At 41.0% G+C, this 18,283-nt stretch overlaps 2 protein-coding genes across 5 annotated transcripts; one reads left to right on the top strand and one right to left on the bottom strand.

Annotated features, from left to right (window-relative positions):
* Positions 1-76: 76 nt before the first annotated feature.
* Positions 77-6,729, top strand: blzf1 (basic leucine zipper nuclear factor 1). 2 transcript variants are annotated; one of them, XM_088647113.1, is made up of 7 exons: positions 77-191; positions 1,447-1,520; positions 1,900-2,342; positions 2,776-2,975; positions 4,017-4,145; positions 4,639-4,858; positions 5,183-6,729. In XM_088647113.1, the coding sequence occupies exons 2-7, from the start codon at positions 1,496-1,498 to the stop codon at positions 5,369-5,371; spliced, it is 1,206 nt and encodes a 401-aa protein (XP_088503239.1). In that variant the 5' UTR covers positions 77-191; positions 1,447-1,495; the 3' UTR covers positions 5,372-6,729. The 2 variants fall into 2 exon arrangements, with proteins under 2 accessions (XP_088503239.1, XP_088503249.1); XM_088647123.1 differs by having other exon boundaries at positions 124-195.
* A 706-nt stretch (positions 6,730-7,435) lies between these two features.
* ccdc181 (coiled-coil domain containing 181) lies at positions 7,436-16,313 on the bottom strand. 3 transcript variants are annotated; one of them, XM_088647102.1, is made up of 6 exons: positions 16,116-16,313; positions 12,071-12,199; positions 10,781-11,692; positions 10,242-10,415; positions 8,997-9,154; positions 7,436-8,278 (listed from the first exon to the last, which is right to left on the bottom strand). In XM_088647102.1, the coding sequence occupies exons 2-6, from the start codon at positions 12,176-12,178 to the stop codon at positions 8,107-8,109; spliced, it is 1,524 nt and encodes a 507-aa protein (XP_088503228.1). In that variant the 5' UTR covers positions 12,179-12,199; positions 16,116-16,313; the 3' UTR covers positions 7,436-8,106. The 3 variants fall into 3 exon arrangements, with proteins under 3 accessions (XP_088503228.1, XP_088503208.1, XP_088503218.1); XM_088647082.1 differs by having other exon boundaries at positions 16,201-16,307; XM_088647092.1 differs by having other exon boundaries at positions 10,242-10,388; positions 16,201-16,307.
* Between the last annotated feature and the right edge of the window lie 1,970 nt (positions 16,314-18,283).

The following is an 18,283-nucleotide window of genomic DNA, read 5'->3' as shown; positions in this document are numbered from 1 at the left end:
CTCGCCATATTGAATTACTCATCCAATCGAAACTGAGAAACCACCATCGCGTCATGGGTGTTTCCGGTGACATAGTATGTATTGTCGTTTCTGATTGGACGATCTCGGCCGGGGGGATTTCCTTTTCTGGGTGCCAGTGTTTGTGTTCCACGACACGCGAAAAATGGCCGACGTGTCCGAGTGAGAGTTTGGTGGGTACGGTCATTCAGTTTCCATATGGACAGTGTTATTTCTGATTCCTGTGTTGTTTGTTTATATGCAGTGTTGCGAAGAGACTAGTTAATTTCAAGTAAACAGATGTACGGTATCAGCTTGTTTTATGTCTTCGAAAGAGAAGGGATTGTTTTGTTGTAGTTTTCGCCTTTGTGGGTCTGTTAGTTTGTTAAACAAATATACATCTTTCCTTTTTATACATGTGTTTCTGTGAGTCTTATTCCATGCTTGTGTTTTTTCTAAAACGTTTATTCTCTCTTATAAGTGGGAATATTTGTAAGTAGCGAAGCGCACATCTCTCAATTAAGATAAAAAAGCCCTGGTTAGACACAATTGGGTGTTGAAGATATATTGGTTTGGATTAATTTGGAGAACCTATATATTTTTATATTTTTTGGTTATATAGTTTTTTTTCGTTTATTTTATAGAAATAAACGTTTACGAGCAATGATTGATGTCTGATTTTTAAATTTTAATGTTTGTTTAAATAAACTGGTGGTTTTTCTCCGTATGTGTGTCTTCGAATTTGTTTACAGAGGCTTTAGATATCTTGATTTGTTTGTGCAGTGTCGCAATGCTTTGAGTATATCAGTGGAGTTGTAATCTTAAAGCCCTGCTCATTTTTTCGACTCGTGCAACCTATCTGGAGGTAGGAACTGGAAATAGTTGCAAAGTTACACTGCTACGTTCAGGCCTGAACCTGACCCTATTATTGGCACTATTCCCAGCTTTCTGGGCGGTACAATTGACATTAGATTGTCTTTAATTGGTGGTGGTGGAGGGGAGTCCCCATTACCTGTAAAGCGCTTTGAGTGAAGTGTCCAGAAAAGTGCTATATAAGTGTAAGCAATTATTATTATTATAATTTAACAATTTGCCCTTTCCATTCACTTTCTTTAAAATGCTGTACACAAAATGTCAAATTTGTTATTCACAGTTCCAGAATTCCTGCCTTACTAATCATTAAAGAAAAATCTAGCCTTTTTTTGTGCTATGCTGTAAACGATTAACACATGATGTTAAATCATCTCCTCTTCTGCTAAACTGAGTTCATTTGAATCAGTATTGGTGCAGTTGACCCTCTCTGTGCTGAAACAAAATGTTATAAAGCAAACGAAATTGCAGATGGAAATTACTGCGAATCTAGAGAGCTGATGTGGTGTCCTGATGCATTTGATCTTGTAGTTTTATATTGTTCTTAGTTATACTCATCTGCTGTTTTGTACTTTGCAGGATTGAAGGTGAAAGCAGGGTAGCAGCCTCCTATCTTTGAGTACCCAGTATGACAACAGTCATGGTGGTAAAAGGTGGGTAATTTTCTTTAGTCACGTTTCTCGTAAGTCCTCTGTTGTTTTTCATGGGTTACTCTGTGAATTGTTTTTAAAAACCTAAACGTCTAATAATGAATTGATTCTCATCATTTGTTTGACGATATTCCACACTCTGTACTATGGCGTGACAGTCCTGCTTGATAGGATAACATACGAACGTATGCTGCTTTCTGTGGAATGCATGTTTCTGTGCTGGTATCATTTTATATTGCATGTTGTATACACATCACCCACGCGAGCGGTAGAGTTCGCAGTCAGTGTGTTTCATTCCACACCAGCAGCGGACATATTCCGGCTTCCCGAGACGACATAAACCCTAAACTGAGTTGCCGGATGGCATCCTTATTCCCTACAGCTCCGGCTGCGGTGCCTGTCCGTGGGCCCGGAGATGGCATGGAAACCGATGAGCCTCCGGCCGCCCCGGAGATCAACACGGAGCTGTCTGCCAAAATCAGCTCTCTGCAGGTCAGCCCGCGCAGCAAGTCCACCCCGCCACACAGCCCCGGCGTGCTTCACCTCGGCAAGGTCAACTGGGAGTCCTGCGCCGAGCTGGAGGCTGTCCGCATCGTGGTGCCCAGAGCGGCCATCTCCCACTGCGTGCCCGGCAAGGCCTCCAAGCTGGTGGAGTCGGGGGCCGGCAGCCTGAAGGGGGAGCCGCTGCCCCAGCCTGAAGCCTCCGTGGAGCCGCGGAAGGAGGCCCAGGACTGGAGAGCTGCCCTGGACAAGCTGCAGAACTCGGAGAGGAGGCTGCTGCAGGACAAGGAGGGCCTTTCAAACCAGCTGAGGGTTCAGACGGAGGTGAGAGCCCCGGAGAACTAGATTCAGGGAATTGGTGGGTATAGGTAGGGCAGCAGCACTTCCGACGTGAACTACACTTCCCATGTACCCTCTGGGCGTCTTCCTGTGGTGCTTCTGTGTCATGAGATGCATGATAGCTGCCTGTCTGCAGTGATGTTGTGCAGGTGTTGCCCAGGCCTCATGGTGGTAGTCCGATGCAGTGTCCACACACTCAGAATGAGTCCTTGCAGGATTAAATGGTTTTTCTGACAAGAAGACAAAAATACAATGAATGGGTTTCTGGAGGATTCCTTATGGTGGCACACTTCCGCAAGTTGTAACGTCCATCCCACGCGAGGAGGTTAGTGCGTAGGCGGCTCCCAGCTCCTGTGCCACACGCCCTCTTGTCATCTGGTCACGCAAGCACAGAGTGAGGAATGGCCATGTGCTGCAGGTGAACCGGGAGCTGAAGAAGCTGCTGGTGGCCTCGGTGGGAGATGATCTGCAGTACCAGTTTGAGCGTCTGGCCCGGGAGAAGAACCATCTCATCCTGGAGAACGAGGCTCTGGGGCGAAACCTCTCCCAGACCGCGGAGCAGCTGGAGCGGATGACCATACAGTGTGACGTCTGGAGGAGCAAGTTCCTTGCTAGCAGGTTGGTCCTAGTGTTCAATTCCAAGGCCCGTGTGTGATGAAGCTCTTTGTGGATAGTTTGGATCTTTTCTTTACTCCTTCAGATTGTTTTCTTAAATTAACGTCTCATTATTTTGTGATTAACGTGCTAATTTAAAGGTTAACTTCATTTGAATAATTAATCTTCCATGTTTTGAAACAGACAATAGCACATAGATTGACCTTCATCAGAAAAAACAGCAAAGTTGCTTGACATGCTCTTTTTGTTTGCACAACAGGTAGGGATGAATAAGGAAATCTAAAACCTTGAAACAATGGTCAACATTGTGGAGTTCAGGACCTTGATATAATTGGCTTGTTTTTTTTTTCTTGCAATTATTTTTAAAGGTTGTTAAATGTATAACTTAAGAGAGGTTACGAACAAGAGGATGTCATTTTATAGCTCATTGCATACTTAGTAGTTAACATTTTCTTAAATAAGTACCTCCTGTTTAAACACTTCCACAAAGTTTTCTTTTGTTTTCTGTGTCTGTCTGCTGGTTCTGATGGAGCTCAGTGGGATCACTTTGTCAGTGCCTAGGTGGATATTGAATAATTAGCTTGTCAGTGTAGAATGTACAGTACTTTAAACCCTAGAATTGTATCTGGTTAGTCTTCTCTGGACTTATTCTAGTGGTTACAATGTGGTGACCATAATGTGTGTACATTTTTATTTGTGGATTTTCAGAGTATTGTGTGGTTTGCATATTCTAGTATGGATTTCTATTTTTTTAACAATTATTTACTTGGATTAAAAAAAGGTTAAATTATTTGGCTTTTTAACCGTTTTAGCATTTCTTACGTAAAATGCAATTGCTTTTTATCTAGTTTTCCCAAACACCTGGAAAAGAGGCTACTGTCAGAGTAGGAAATTCTCTTGATAAGTTGTTACCTGAAGCATTTTGGTGTGCAGTAGTGACTTGGAATCTGAAAGGGTTACAGACTTCAGGAAGGGATGTGAGTGAAGGTGATGATGTCTTGACACTGCCTGAGCTGAGCGTGGCCTGCGTGGTTTGTTCTTCAGAGTGATGGCAGACGAGCTGACCAATACCAGGGCAGCTCTGCAACGTCAGATCAGGGAAGCGCAGGGTGCCATTCAGGACCTCCTCGGTGAGAGGGAGGAGTTCTCTCGGGACATGCTGCAGACTCACAGGTAACGCCAGCACCTAATACTCAGCATAGCATTTACTAGTATACCACACCCCCTCTGATTTAGTGGTGGTGGTCACCTGGGCTGAGCAGATGGGAGGGTTGTCCTTAAATAAGGACATTCATGTCTATGGGTGTCTCACACAAGTTCATTGAGATGTTCAAGTCTAAAAAGCTAAAAAAGGAATATTGATACGTTTTCATTGGCTTTTTGCCACAATCGTGACACATGAAAATAATTTAAAAAAATTAGGTTGTTATTTTGCCAGCGTAGGTAGAATGTGATCAGTATAAAATCACAGAAATGGTCGTTTTGTCTTATAGCCTTTCCTTGCATGTTTTGCTGATCAAATTGTCTCCATTAGAAATTTGTCCAAATATTCTTTGGCTTCTAGTTCTTTTTCCAGCCCTTAAAAATGTTTTGTACTACACATTGTAGGGTCCTTTTTTATCTTTCACTGTATGTAGTTATCTAATTGCTGTGCTGAAATTGCCAGGTCTCTGGAGCAGCTCCTGGTTTCCCTGCAGTGGGGCAGACAGCAGACTTATTACCCAAGCGCACAGCCCCTCAGCACCGGAGAGCTGGCAGCAGCTAACCACAAGCTAGCTAAGGCTGTCAACTCCCACCTTCTGGGAAATGTAGGTACCAGCAATATGCAGAAGAGCGCTCAAGCTGCAGACATTTGTCACACTCCAGCTGAAAAAATGGCAGAGAAGGTAGGTTGCTTTTCATGATGTAAACTAGATTTTTAATTCCGGTTGAGATTTATTCATGGAATGTAACACAAAAAAGCAACTTTTTGAAACAATTTTAATGCTGTGGAGTCTGGATTCCTCGTTCATAAGTAATAGACTTTACACCTGGATATATGTTTCTGTTGTGCTCAAAACTGTTTAATGAAAGTAGAAACCCAAGATACTCATTCAGTGGAACCAGTGACTTGGCATCTTGGTTGTTTTTCTGTAGAATGATTTTTATGGATTTGATGTGGTATATTTGGGATGTATTTTAATGTCCGCAAAACTTTTTTTTCTGTTCAGGTACTGAGACATTTGGATCCCATTTCATGTCCTGAAGATACCTGCAGTAGTAAATCAGTTCCTGAAACTTCACCCACGTCTTTCCTCTCTAACAAGAAAAGTATTGGAAGGTTTCATCCGTACACCCGATATGAGAACATCACCTTCAACTGTTGCAATCGCTGCAGCGGCGAGCTCATAGTGCTCTGAAGTGGAGATTATTTGTGTGTGCACTTTGACGATACCGATCAGTACACTTCTAAAGAGGGCGCACAATAGCATAATTGCCAAGATCTGAAATATGTATTGTAAATGCCTTCACCAGAAAATTCAAAGGTCGAGATAATAAAATTCAAGGTAATAGGAGATGAATAATGCATTAAAGCCGCTGTGTTTTTTTTATTCCCTGAAATAATTTTTTTAAAGCTATTTTCCATCCATCCACTGTCCGTGGATTGCTACTTCTAGACTAGGGTTGTGGCTAACAGAACGGCATTATTAGTGTGGATACCTCAGTGCTTTTGGATTCATGGTTCTGTTCTGGATTAGCGTACCTTCTGTATAGCAATCCAGAGATACACTTGCACAGGCTACTTGGCATCTCCTGTATGTATGATGTGTATGATGACAGACAGGGGTGTAGTCCTGTCTCGTACCCTGGGCCTGCCAGGTTGGGCTTCTCTTTACCGCTACTCATCAGAAATGAATGCAGTTAACAGAAACCGGATGGATATGTAATTATTTCTGAGATTGGGTTAGAAAGAACTGTGCTACATGTCTTGTTGAAAATTTGTACAGAAAATTCAGTTTCGTCTTGGTGTGCTTTGAAATTATGGGTAGTTCAGTAACATGAGTGTATTTGATGTTTTCAGGCTGTTCCTACAACCACAGCGCCAGTGTAATATTCTTTCAACTGTAATGACTGCAGAAACATTTTCAGCTGTTCGGTCTTTGCCTGTCTTTAGATTGTTTTTGTTTTCAGTTTAGAAAAAAGGTGGAGTTTTCCATCTGCATTACAGTGTTGGCAATATTTCCAATAACTCAAAGGTTTGTAATGGTCTTAATTTCAAAAAGTCTTAAATATGGGTTTCAGAATTGGAGGGGTTTTGAGTACTTTTTGGGTTAAATTCCAAATTCTGCATAATGTAAGTGAAATAATGAGGTTACAGTCATGCTAGTTGTGGAAACTTGCTTTTCTGTTAAGTTTTGAAAGTGATGTGGACTTTTTCGGGGACAGAAAAGAGAAAAAGTAACATCAATTTGACAAAAGATTATCTGAACAATTTTAGGAGTGCGGTATTAAGCACAGGTATACTTTGAAGAGAGGTCTTTTTTTCATCTGTTACAAATAAGTGTTAAGTGCAATAAAATGAGAATTGTTTTACTGTTCCCACCACTATGGCAGCATAGTGTTAACTTATCAGTGTGGTCATCACACTGACAGTACTGTAATATCAGTGTGTGAGGAATTGGGGTTTAATGTAATTTATTTTTTTAGAATAAAAAGATTTGTGTATACAACTTTTATAACTCTGGGAAGCTACACAATAAACACTTGTCTGATAAAAGATGGCACTTTCTTTTTTTCACCACAATCTGTTTTGTTTACATATTACATGCAGAGCTAATCACAGGTTACATAAACAGCTAACCTTGAGTGTATTGAATGTGAAACTAATAACGTAATGATAACGTATTTTGGCAACAATGTTTACCACCTTCTAGCCTGCTCTCTGATCTAGACTGATCTCCTTAGATCTTGGAAGCTAAGCAAGACTGGGGCTGATCTTTACCGTGAAGTTCTCCCATCTTCGTAAACCTTATTGTTGCAGAAAGAGGTGTTAATGGAACAACAGGTAGCAGTCTTTCCTCTGGCCCAGAATATCTAAAGCCCCAGTGTGGTGGCCAGGAACTCTGCTGTACTTTAGAGGACACATTAAATTGAGCTCCTGCCTACTTGGCCATTTAAAAATCCCAAAGCACTCTTTGCAAAAATGGTGTTAACAATGGTTTTCTTGCTAGATTTGACTCTGGTCTTGCATGGTGTGTCCTACCTAATGTTTCTCCTTGATTCTATGGAACAAAAAAATCCATGTTTCTTCATATTATCTAACGTGTAATGTGGCTTCAGGTAATATGGAGGTCATACATCTCCCAGGTAAGTGATTCATTTTAGTAGTAGGTGAAGTGGGTCCCATCATACTTGCTTAGAAAAGTAGAAGTGGGGAAGAGTAGAAGTGTGATTAGAGGATTAATAAAGGATGCGACTTGGAAGCATGCTGAATTGTTTTTAATCTTTAAATGTTAAAGTCCCCTTTTTTTGGTCACACTGCTGCTGCTGTAAGAACAAGTTTGAAATGTAATGTATGCTTGGCTTTAATACAAACTTGTTTTATTACTAGGAAAACTCCACTTCTAATGAGTCGGCAATGCCCCTTTAATATGAAAAGGTAAATGCCTTTTTTAACATCTAGATGTTTCAGCATCAAAATATATCAAAATTAAGGAATACAATACACTGTAGTACACTGCAATAATTACATAAGTACTGCTGCTCATTACATTATTGTACTATATAAGAGACATTTTCATGTATCTTTTTTAGCTTCTGTGCAACTTCTGTCCACAGGAATGTCTTGATGGGGTAAAAAAAAAAAAGTATGAAGGTCAGACTATTTGCTAAGTATTGTACAATTTCACTTCATTCTTCACCTAATCCACTCTTCTGGATGCTCGAATGATCAGGATTTGTCCAATGATCCAAATTGATCATCATAATACCCTCAGCTTTAGTCGATTCATTTTTTTTCAATCCTGGACGAAAACAAAATATAGGGGCCAGCGGGAGAGGATGTCATGTAGCTCCTCACCTTCGTCCTCCGCCTCCGTCGTCCGGCACCAGGCGTGAGCCTTCCGGCTGGGTGCGGGCGGCCCGCGGGAGCAGGTCAGAAGCGATAGCCGTAGTTGTCTATGAAGCGGGAGGACTTGGCCTCGCTGATTGTGCACAGCAGGTCCTGCTTGCGCTGAGCTCGCCTGGCCTCCATCACCAGCCGGCGCGAGCGTTCCCTGGCAGCCAGCCTCTCTGTGCGCTTCTCCGCCCTCTTCCTCTTCAGCCACCTGTCCCAGAATTAAAAAGGGAGATAGTCTGGGCCCACGCTAATCCACAAAAAAAACAAGCCAGACCACCGAGTGGCATATTCCGTTTGTGAATGAATTATATCCATTATATTGTAAAGGCAGCATGTTGTTTGCATATTAATGAGGCAGGTCATGCTCTTAAATAGCAGTTTTTATAAATATTTTAAGCAGCACAGTTCCTGATTCTGTTAAATTAATCCTGGGTTGGATTTTTGGGGAAATAGGTAAGGCTTTGAGATCCAATATACTACATACTGTGATCATCTATACGATAGGATTCCCTGACAGACTGTTCAAAAGCTCACGAAAAGAAAGAAATGTTAAAATATTCTGTCCTTATGGTTTCCTCACAGGCTTCATCTGGAAATTCTCTAGAAAATTTAACGGTGCAAATTGCTACTCTGTGAGTGGATTATGCAGCCATTTGTGAGGTGGTGCGTGCATGTATGAGCTTATCGTCCTAGGTAAATTGTACGGTTTAATGGTGAAATAGGATAAACCAGGCATATATATCAGACTGCATTCACTGGCAGCATAAACTGGGTTTATGACAGACTGGGTTCATGACAAGGGAGTAAAATAAAAGCTGAAGCTGAACTAAATAATTCATTAGGAACTAGAATTAAGTGTGACAGGAGGCCCAGTGCCTCATAGCTGCTACAGTACTTGGGGAATCATGTTTCAAAAGAGATCTTACAGTTTAAAGGCTCTTTCACACTCCTCCCTGTCATGTATATAGTAGGTGCTTTCTTCTTCCAGTCTTTTCATTTCTTCCATCTGCCTCTCTCTCAACTGCTGCACATGCTTCCTCTTCAGCCACAGCTTGAACGCCTCCTGAGGATCAGGGTGTTCTGGCTGTGGAGTGAAACGAAATACAGCCATTAGAGCTCGGAGCTCCATTTTTATTTTTGTTTCTGGTTGCTGAAATTTCCAGTGGCCAATCAGGTTAGAACCTGATTTGGTTATCCTACTAATTAAATTGGGAAGGCTTTAAATGACTTGTAGAAAATGCTATTCAAAGGATGTGTGAGGCACCTGATGATAACAATTATTATTTACGTAACATAAAAGGAAGCTGATGGCTTCTTGGACAGTCCCTCCTTGTGTCGCAGACGAGCTCAGGAGTGAAAGACTTTCTTTGCCATCCCTCTTTCTCAGGGCAGAGACCAGCTGTGTTACCCCACATCTTTCATTTTTCTTTTTTTTTTTCATTTCTGACACGACTGATGGAGGCAGCTGCAAAGGGCTCTTCATTCTGCCAGTCCCTTGTACTGAGCATAAGAGCCAAGTAGCCATTTCCAAAGAGGGGTAAGATTCAAAGATCAAACAATTCGATCAAATTCTACTCCATTCATGGGACATCATGAGGTCTTAATCAGGATATCGGAGTGTTCATCTTTGATGATTACTCTCCATATTATTGTGCTCTCATCATATGTGTCTCCTTCAATTGACAATTTCTCTTTGCTTCTAACAATAATAATACAGTTGGATTTCTGGGTGCTTTTTTGAAAAACTCAAAGAGTTTTGCAATTGCATACATAATATACAGCCAAAGCAGAATGATCGTTGTACCGGACCATTAAATTGCAAGGAGAGGATGAGAAAGTGAGACTTACACTAGACGATGAGCCGCATTTTACAAACTGTAAGTTAGACAGGATTAGAATGTTATTTAAAAACAAAAATTGGAATTAGTTTTAAATTGAAAACAAAACTCCACGTCCGGGTGAGATGATTGGATTTATTGTCCAAAAATGAATGAAATCTCCAGCTTGTAGTTGAATAATTCAGTAGCACTAATACACCAGCATTCCTCTCCCTTCACTAGTGAATGGAAATGTGCAGGTCTGAGAGGTTGCAGACAGGCCTCAGCAGTCTGACACCTTATACTCAAGAACAGAGGCGGTTTTGGGTTTCTTCGGGAGGCGTTTCAGTTTACCCTGTTGTTCATTCTTTCCATCTCTTTAGCCCTGACGATTCGCCTCTGCTCCTGGAGCTGCTCCTTCTTTTGCATCAGCCAGGCCCGGAAGGCCAACTCGTTCTCTTGCCTCTTCTGCTCCTCCTCCTCCCGTTTCTTGGCTTCCTCCTTAAAATAAGATCCAAAAGAAATAACCTCCCCCCCGCACCCGAAATTAGTGCCAATACCTCACAGTTAAAACAGCTCCGGGGGGAAAGCGACATAAACTCTCACTTTCATGGTGGATGCAACAGTGTGGTCGGACTGCAAGAATCAATAGTTCAGCAATCAAGCATGGTGCCACATTGACTCAAGGGATCCCTATGATTATAGTGAACAATCTTTGGATTTCTCCTAGATCTACAGCTACGTCTGAACTCGTTCAGAACAGATTTCCATTGAAAATGAACAGAGGAAGAGGAAACCCACATACAGTGAACGGCTCCAGCTGACAATGCACACAAACATCAGTATGAAGAACCTGACCAAGCGTGAGACAGAAGCGAGTGTAAGAGCCCCACCTCTCTCCTGAGCCTCTCCCTCCGCTGCTCAAGCTTCAGCCGCAGCTCCTTCTGTTCAGGAGAGAGGGTGTAGGTGGTGTGCCCGGGGGGGTTATTGGCGGACTGCGCTCTGCGGGTCGCCGTCCTCTTCCTCGTCCTCCCCTGCGCGTGGCCGGCGGAGTTGGGGCGGGCCTTGGGGACGGGGGGGGGCCTGGGGACGTGGCCGGCTTCGGGGGAGGAGCCGCCGGCCCAGCCGTGAGCGGGGCAGGGCTCGCCGTGGCCCGAGGGGGGCCGGGGGGACGTCTGCCAGCCCCCGTCGGGCTCCCCGCTCGCACACGGCAGCGGGGGCAGCAGGCCCTGGCTCTCGACCTCGCGCAGGCTCACCAGGTCGAACTTCCCGTCCTTTTCCACCAGCACCTTGCCCTCCCGGGGGCTGTCCCGGGCCCCGCCTCTCTTCTCCGAGATCTGCAGCCTGGACATCGGCCCCGAGACGTCTCCCTCCCCGTCTCTGCCTGCCTCGTAATCGGCAGGCGGGACCACGAGGTCCACCAGCTTGTCTTTGAACTTGAGCCTGCGCTCCCGGTTCTCGTCCGCGGGCTCCTCGTCCTCCAGCTGCCGGTTGGCCTGCTGGATCTTCTCCATGATGTACTTCTTGGCCTCTTCGTCCAGCTCGTCCTCGTCCACTCCTTCTTCCGGCCTGAGCCGCTGGTGGGAGCCCTCGCTGTCTGTGTCTGACAAGCCTTCTGAGGGCTCCGCCGGAGAAGGTGGGCTTCCTCCTCCACCGAGGTCACCGTTTCCATCCGCAGCCCCTCCGGGGTCGGGTTCTGCAGGATTTAGGCTTTTGATTTCCGGCAACTCTCCCCTTGTTTTCTCCTCTTCTTCTTCCAGTTCTTTGTCAATTTGTGCTTCAATGTCATTCTCACCTTCTGGGTCCTGACAAAAGCAGGAAAAGACGATTTAGAAATGACTGACAGTAGATAAAAATGACTTTCTGTGTTCTAATTCCCTTTCATTCTTTTGTGTTGCACACTTAAATATGTCTATTGCAGGGTCAATGTAAGGGTGCAGGACAGAAAAAACAGAAAACACTACTCATTTATGAAGCAGTGAGGCTTCTGTGGCGGAAAGCTGTATTTCAGTCACGGCTTTTGAAACATTTGATCTGATTTTATGACAAAAAACACCATATCAACCATCCAGAACTACTGACCGCCTTTGCTTCAATACAGTACATTTCTGGTGACACGAGAAGCAATAAAATACAGAAAAGCTTTTGTAGCTTTAATATTACTCTGTGAGCAAGTCAGCCACCTCATTTTCACTTTTCCCTTCTTCGTTAATCAGCCAGTCAAGGTCTTTCTCAAAGTCGTCTTCATATTCTTCCTGCGTTCTGTTACCAAATTCGTCCTTTTCATTCATTCTTCTAATCAAGGAAATTGCCTTCAATGGGAAAGAAGAAGAAAAATATATTAGGCTCTAAAAATCAGGGATGCAGAATTCCGTAGTCATAGTGCAAGCAGGTCCAAGGAGTATCTAACATGACAGAACGTGTTTCAGATTAGCGCAGATGTTAGAAATATCCCTGTCTTCTGTAGCTGCAAAATCCCTTTTATTCCTTTATGAAATATATGTGCATTATGATTCCCAACGCGTTTAAGCTCTTTAGTACAGATCTACTACATTCCATATCCAAACATCTTCTCTTAAACAGAATGAAATGTGACTGTGAATATTAATAATCAAGTTTAGGAAATGGGGCCTTAACTGAATATATACAGTATGTTCTTTTCAAAGTGAGCTGTAATGATTTTTTATTTTTTAAATAAATTATTAACATCCCAGCACATTAAGAATAAAATAAGTTTAGGTCCACCTACTGTTAAATGATTAATTCTAACTTTAAAATAAGTAAAAGTAAGTACATTTAATAAATAAAATGTAGGAAATTATCTGTTTTGTCATAAACCATAATTTATACAAATTCAGTATTATTTTGAATAACCTATCTGACAAAATAGTTTTCAAATAGCAAATTTTAACATCAGTCATTCAGTATAATCAAGACATCAAATCTTGTATTACTTATTTTTTTATCTGGCTTATATTTAATGATTGTTCAGAAATACAGTTCATTAATACAAAAGAACTCCTGTGAAAGACTCCATATCTAACCTCATGTGATCACTTAATCATCTTACATGTCAGGTTAATCACAGGCAGCACTAAGTATCCCGGTACTTCCTGCCTTGATAGTAAATTTCCAAATGCTAATAGTCACAACCCTTTCAGAAAAGCACACAAGCAACAGTTTAACTAGGATGCACATATACTATAAGTGAATCAAGCAAAACTGCTTGTTCATTGCAAAAAAACTATAAAAAATAGTCCACTCTTCTTCCATACTCACAGCAGAAGGAAAACTACAAGGAAATAAAAAAGAAGAAATATTACAAACAAGAAGAGGTCACTTTATCTGTTTAACCTGGTATTTTCATATAATCACCCATTTTCTGATAAAAGCCAGTGTATTGGCTTAGAGGGTATTAGCTCAGTTTATTCATCAGGCGTGAGCTTTATGAGACTGTGGATGTTCATTAGAACATGAGAATAAGAGGCAGGTTTTTACAAAACGTTTTGTAAAAACTGTTGCTGTGTAGCTTGTTCCATATTCTCACAGAACGTTTTGTAAAAAACTGCCTCTTGTTCTCATGGTCTAATGAACATCCACAGAGTCTCATAAAGCTCATGCCTGATGAATAAACTGAGCTAATTCAGCTGTAAGAGGAGATAAAAACAGAAACAGAAATGTTGCCACAACTACCTTCATTAGAGAGCACCCTGTTGGAGGAACAAGTGTATGCCTGAAGGTCACACCTTGATTAGTGCAAGAATATCTTCAAGCCACAAAGGACGTCTGATCACCAGAGACCTGGATGTATGTGTATTGTGTGAATATTGTTTTGTTATTCTGAGTAACACTCTTGTGGCCAACATGATGAATCGTGCTATCAGCAAACAACACTAGTATCAACAGCAACAAAGTTGCAAAGTTTTCTACATCCATTATCTATTATATGCTATCTATAGGCTACACAGTACCTTACACCTGGAAATGAAAGACTTAAATTAGAACCTAGGCAAATCAGAATATAGAGAACTTGAAGTGTGATCACACTTCACTTGGACTATAATACCTTGTTTCCACTAGTCCTGCTGGCTTTACTGTCTCAGCAGCAGGAACTTTAATATTCACTTGTGTGTCCTTCAATATTTCAGCATTTTGCAGCGCCTGTTTACGTGTCATTTAGGGTTAGTAGTTCATGCTGAGTAAGTTACTGTATCCTAAGATTGATGTCAGAATAAATCTGAGATTTTAAAAAATATCGCAGGCTAATTACCAAGGCTCCCTTTAAAAGTAAAACCAAGCACTATAGCAACAGGTAATTAACATCCAACCTTGGATGTACAGTATTTAAACTTGGTTGCTGGGTGCATTAAAACTTTAATTTGCTTGCTCACATAATCAGTGTGCATGAGATGTGCACAGACTCTTCAGACGAGCGAGCCTTTGCCACCTGACATTTGACTGCTTTTTACAAACAAGCCTGTTGCTGAGGCCTGATGGCAAACACCAAACAATACAGTGGCCTATGAATGCATGTCTGCACTTGTACTGTTACTTTTCATTTGTGCAGTTCCTAGATACGCCCAGTACTAGGAACTGCTGAAACACATTGCCTCGAACAGTTTTAACGTTATGTCAACACATTTCCAAAATGTATTGGTCACTGGCAGTGTTTTAAAAACATGATACATTTCTTTATCAAAGGTTAACACTGAGGCTGGGTTATTAGGAACTGGAAGAAAATGGATGCACTTTCCCCAATTGGAATAACAGAAACTTAAAATATGATACCACACTGTAAACTTGATATCTCAGAAGAGACATTACAGAAAGAAAGTTTCTCACAGGTTTTACCAAAGAGCACAGTCACAGACAATACAGTTTCAGTCTCAAGCTTTAAAAGAAATAATGCTGAGAAGTCATACTACAAACTTAAGCTGTTTTGCATATAATATGATAAAGCGCAAAAAAACATGGAGTCAAAAGAGTGTTTGTTGTTACACTTTACTTTTAATGGGGCTTACTGTTTGCAACCAGCTGATATAAAACAGGATGTCATAAGGGATTCTCTTAATCATCCTTCTGATTCTAAAAAAGAATGCAGCACAACCAAAACATCATCACACCTTTGAATTGGGGAAAAAAAAAAGATGTCGAAAAGCTGCTCAATAAAATGTCACACAGATACACAAAATGACAGTCACCTCTGGGTGGCAGAAGAGAATTCAAAGGCAAAATAAACACCATTAAAGAATAAAAGAAAAAAATGAAAAGTGAAATGTTGATCCTATATTGTGGCTTAAGTTACAGATATTCCCTTTTCAGATGTATAATATCCCTTTCTCTTGTACTCTATGAGGTGAGCAACAATGCTTTCACTGCTTTCCAAATTCGCCCATCCATTATCACTGAGCGGGTTCGCTGGGGAGTGCTGAGGGCCACTACACTGTAATTCTGCACAGTTCAATGCTACAGCCACCAAACTAAGGGCTGGGAGATGACATGTCTCTTGTATGACAATAGAAACCTAAGTCTCTAATCTGTGTTCCAGGTCCTTACAAATGCCACTCCGTGTACTGACTTAAGACTGTGTAGGTGCCTTTGACATGTGAATTAGTGCCAAAACATTATTGTTGACTGTCTGGCAGACCACGAGTAGCTTTACTTCTATTTTCCTGAAGAAAAAAAAAAGCATTAGGGATAAGAGCTTCCTTAAAAACAATAAATAACTATCTAGCCAATATCAGTGGCCATACTTTACTCTACTTTGCATCAAATGCAAGATGCATTGATATGTTAGAGGGAAAAGACCGACGGCATTTGCTTCAATACCTACACAGATTCATTAACACAAAACATACAACTGCAAGTCGACTAAATATAACGTCTGGACGCTGTTATATTAATAAAGTTTCAACCTTATCAGCGCAAAGCGTTATCCTAAGTATGCAATCTACGAAGGAATAAAAGGTATGTTCAGATCACGTCGCTGACAGGACGCATTAAACCACGAAAACAAAAACCCATACAACTTAAAAGCTTAAAGGTAAAAGCATTACATATCCGATACAGAGTAATTAACAATTTTGTGTGACCTGGTAAACTATCAAAAGTCTTTGGGCAGTCGTAGCTCAGAAGGGGACTAAAACACTAATCTCCATCCATACCCCACAACGACACACAGATCTTTAAATCAACTTGTACAGTACAGTATATACAGTAGCATCTCACCAGGTTTCTTGTTTTGGGGTTTCAAGTCGGGGTTTTTTTTTCTTCCAGTGAAGTTCAGGGTATAAATGCATCTAGAATTACGTACGGTTTGTTTCCTGTCTCTTCCATCAGGTGGCCTGTGTGTGATCCGATATACTGTCCTGTCTAATCTCTGCTTGCTCGCTCGCTGTGACACCAGGTCTTCCCGGATGGGTTTAGCTGCTGTTGTCATGGTGATTTAAACACGCGGGAGAGCGCACAGGCGCACTAGACGCCTCACAGAGCGGTGTCTATCAAAGCGACAAACCTGCCTAACACTGTAGGGCACCGGTTACTTTTATTTTAAGCACGAAGAGAAATGTATCTAAGCAGCGTTATTATTGTTTAAGCAAGTTACTGTAACTAGACTATGCTTGACGACAGTTGTATATTGTAATAAGCGTTTATACTGTTGATGCAATCACATGGGTCTGTTTTTATTTCTATTTACTTCATACTTTATTTCATAAGACTGGAAAGGAACAGCTAAGGAATTATATTATTACACACTACGCCGACATTAAAGTGGGTGCCGCAGGCAATGTAACACAGGCAACATTAATATTTTGGCATTAATTCGAATGTCGAAGTCACCTATACAGTCTTAAATGAGCCCACGGAGTAGTATTTGTAAAGACTGTCTTTGAGACTCTGTGGATGTTCATTACAACATGTGAATAAAAAGCAGTTCTTTACAAAAAGACTTGTGAGAATATGGAAGTACTGCTACAGTACTGTGTGTCCTCTAAGCCAAAACACTGGCTTCTATCAGAAAATGGGTCATTGGTCATTGAAAGGATTAGCTACTAACTACCGATCAGGTTAAACAGATAAAGTGACCTCTTCGTGTTTGTAATATTTCTTATGTTTTTTATTTCCTTTGTGGTTTTCCTTCTGCTGTGACTATGGAAGAAGATTGGGCCATTTTTTATAGTTTTTTTGCAATGAACAAGCAGTTTTGCTTGATTCACTTATAGTATATGTGCATCCTAGTTAAACTGTTGCTTGTGTGCTTTTCTGAAAGGGTTGTGACTGTTAGCATTTGGAAATTTACTTTCAGGGCAGGAAGTTCTGGGATACTTAGTGCTGCCTGTGATTAACCTGACATGTAAGAGGATTGCGTCATCACATGAGGCTAAGAGTCTTCCACAGGAGTTTTTTATTTTAATTTTAAATAATTAACCCTATTTCTGAACAATAAATAAATATAAGCCAGATAAAAAATAAGTAGTGCAAGATTTCATATGATGATCAAACTAAAAAACAGATGCTAAAATTTACCATTTGAGAGCTGTTTTGTTAAACATTTTATCAAAAACAATACTGAAGTTGTATAAATTAAGTTTTATGACAATAAAGAGAAATTCCTACTTTTTTACTCAGGAATGTTCCTTATTTATTTTAAAGGTAGAATTAACAATTTTGTGGTAGGTGGACCTAAACTTATTATATTCTAAATGTGCTAGAAATGTTAATAATTTATTAATAAAATAGAAAATCATTAGAGCAATTTGAAAAAAAAACCCCACTGTATATATTGACTTAAGGGTAATTTCCTAAGCTTAAATATTAATATTCACAGTCATTCTGTTTAAGAGAAGATGTTTGGATATGGAATGTAGTAGATCTGTACTAAAGAGCTTGTACGCATTGGGAATCATAATGCACATATATTTCATAAAGGAATAAAAGGGATTTTGCAGCTACAAAAGACAGGGATATTTCTAACATCTGCGCTAATCTGAAACACGTTCTGTCATGTTAGATACTCCTTGGACCTGCTGGCAGTATGACTACAGAATTCTGCATCCCTGAGATCTAGAGCCTAATATATTTTTTCTTCTTCTTTCCACCTGAAAGAAATTTCCTTGATTAGAAGAATGAATGAAAAGGACGAATTTGGTAACAGAACGCAGGAAGAATATGAAGACGACTTTGAGAAAGACCTTGACTGGCTGATTAACGAAGAAGGGAGAAGTGAAAATGAGGTGGCTGACTTGCTCACAGAGTAATATTAAAGCTTAAAGAGACTTGCTGTGTTATTCTACAGCACCTTCTGCCCTACACATCATGGAGAGTTTCCAGACGCGAAGGCCAGGAGATTCATGGCGACACTGAAAGAGAAAGCATAGTCCCGAGGAAAAGAAAAT

The sequence above is a fragment of the Lepisosteus platostomus genome, chromosome 2 (assembly GCF_059453375.1).
Source record: "Lepisosteus platostomus isolate fLepPlt1 chromosome 2, fLepPlt1.hap1, whole genome shotgun sequence".
Classification (NCBI taxonomy): Eukaryota; Metazoa; Chordata; class Actinopteri; order Semionotiformes; family Lepisosteidae; genus Lepisosteus; species Lepisosteus platostomus.
The sequence above is the reverse complement of the archived record's forward strand: the minus strand, read 5'-3'. Positions and strand labels throughout refer to the sequence as shown.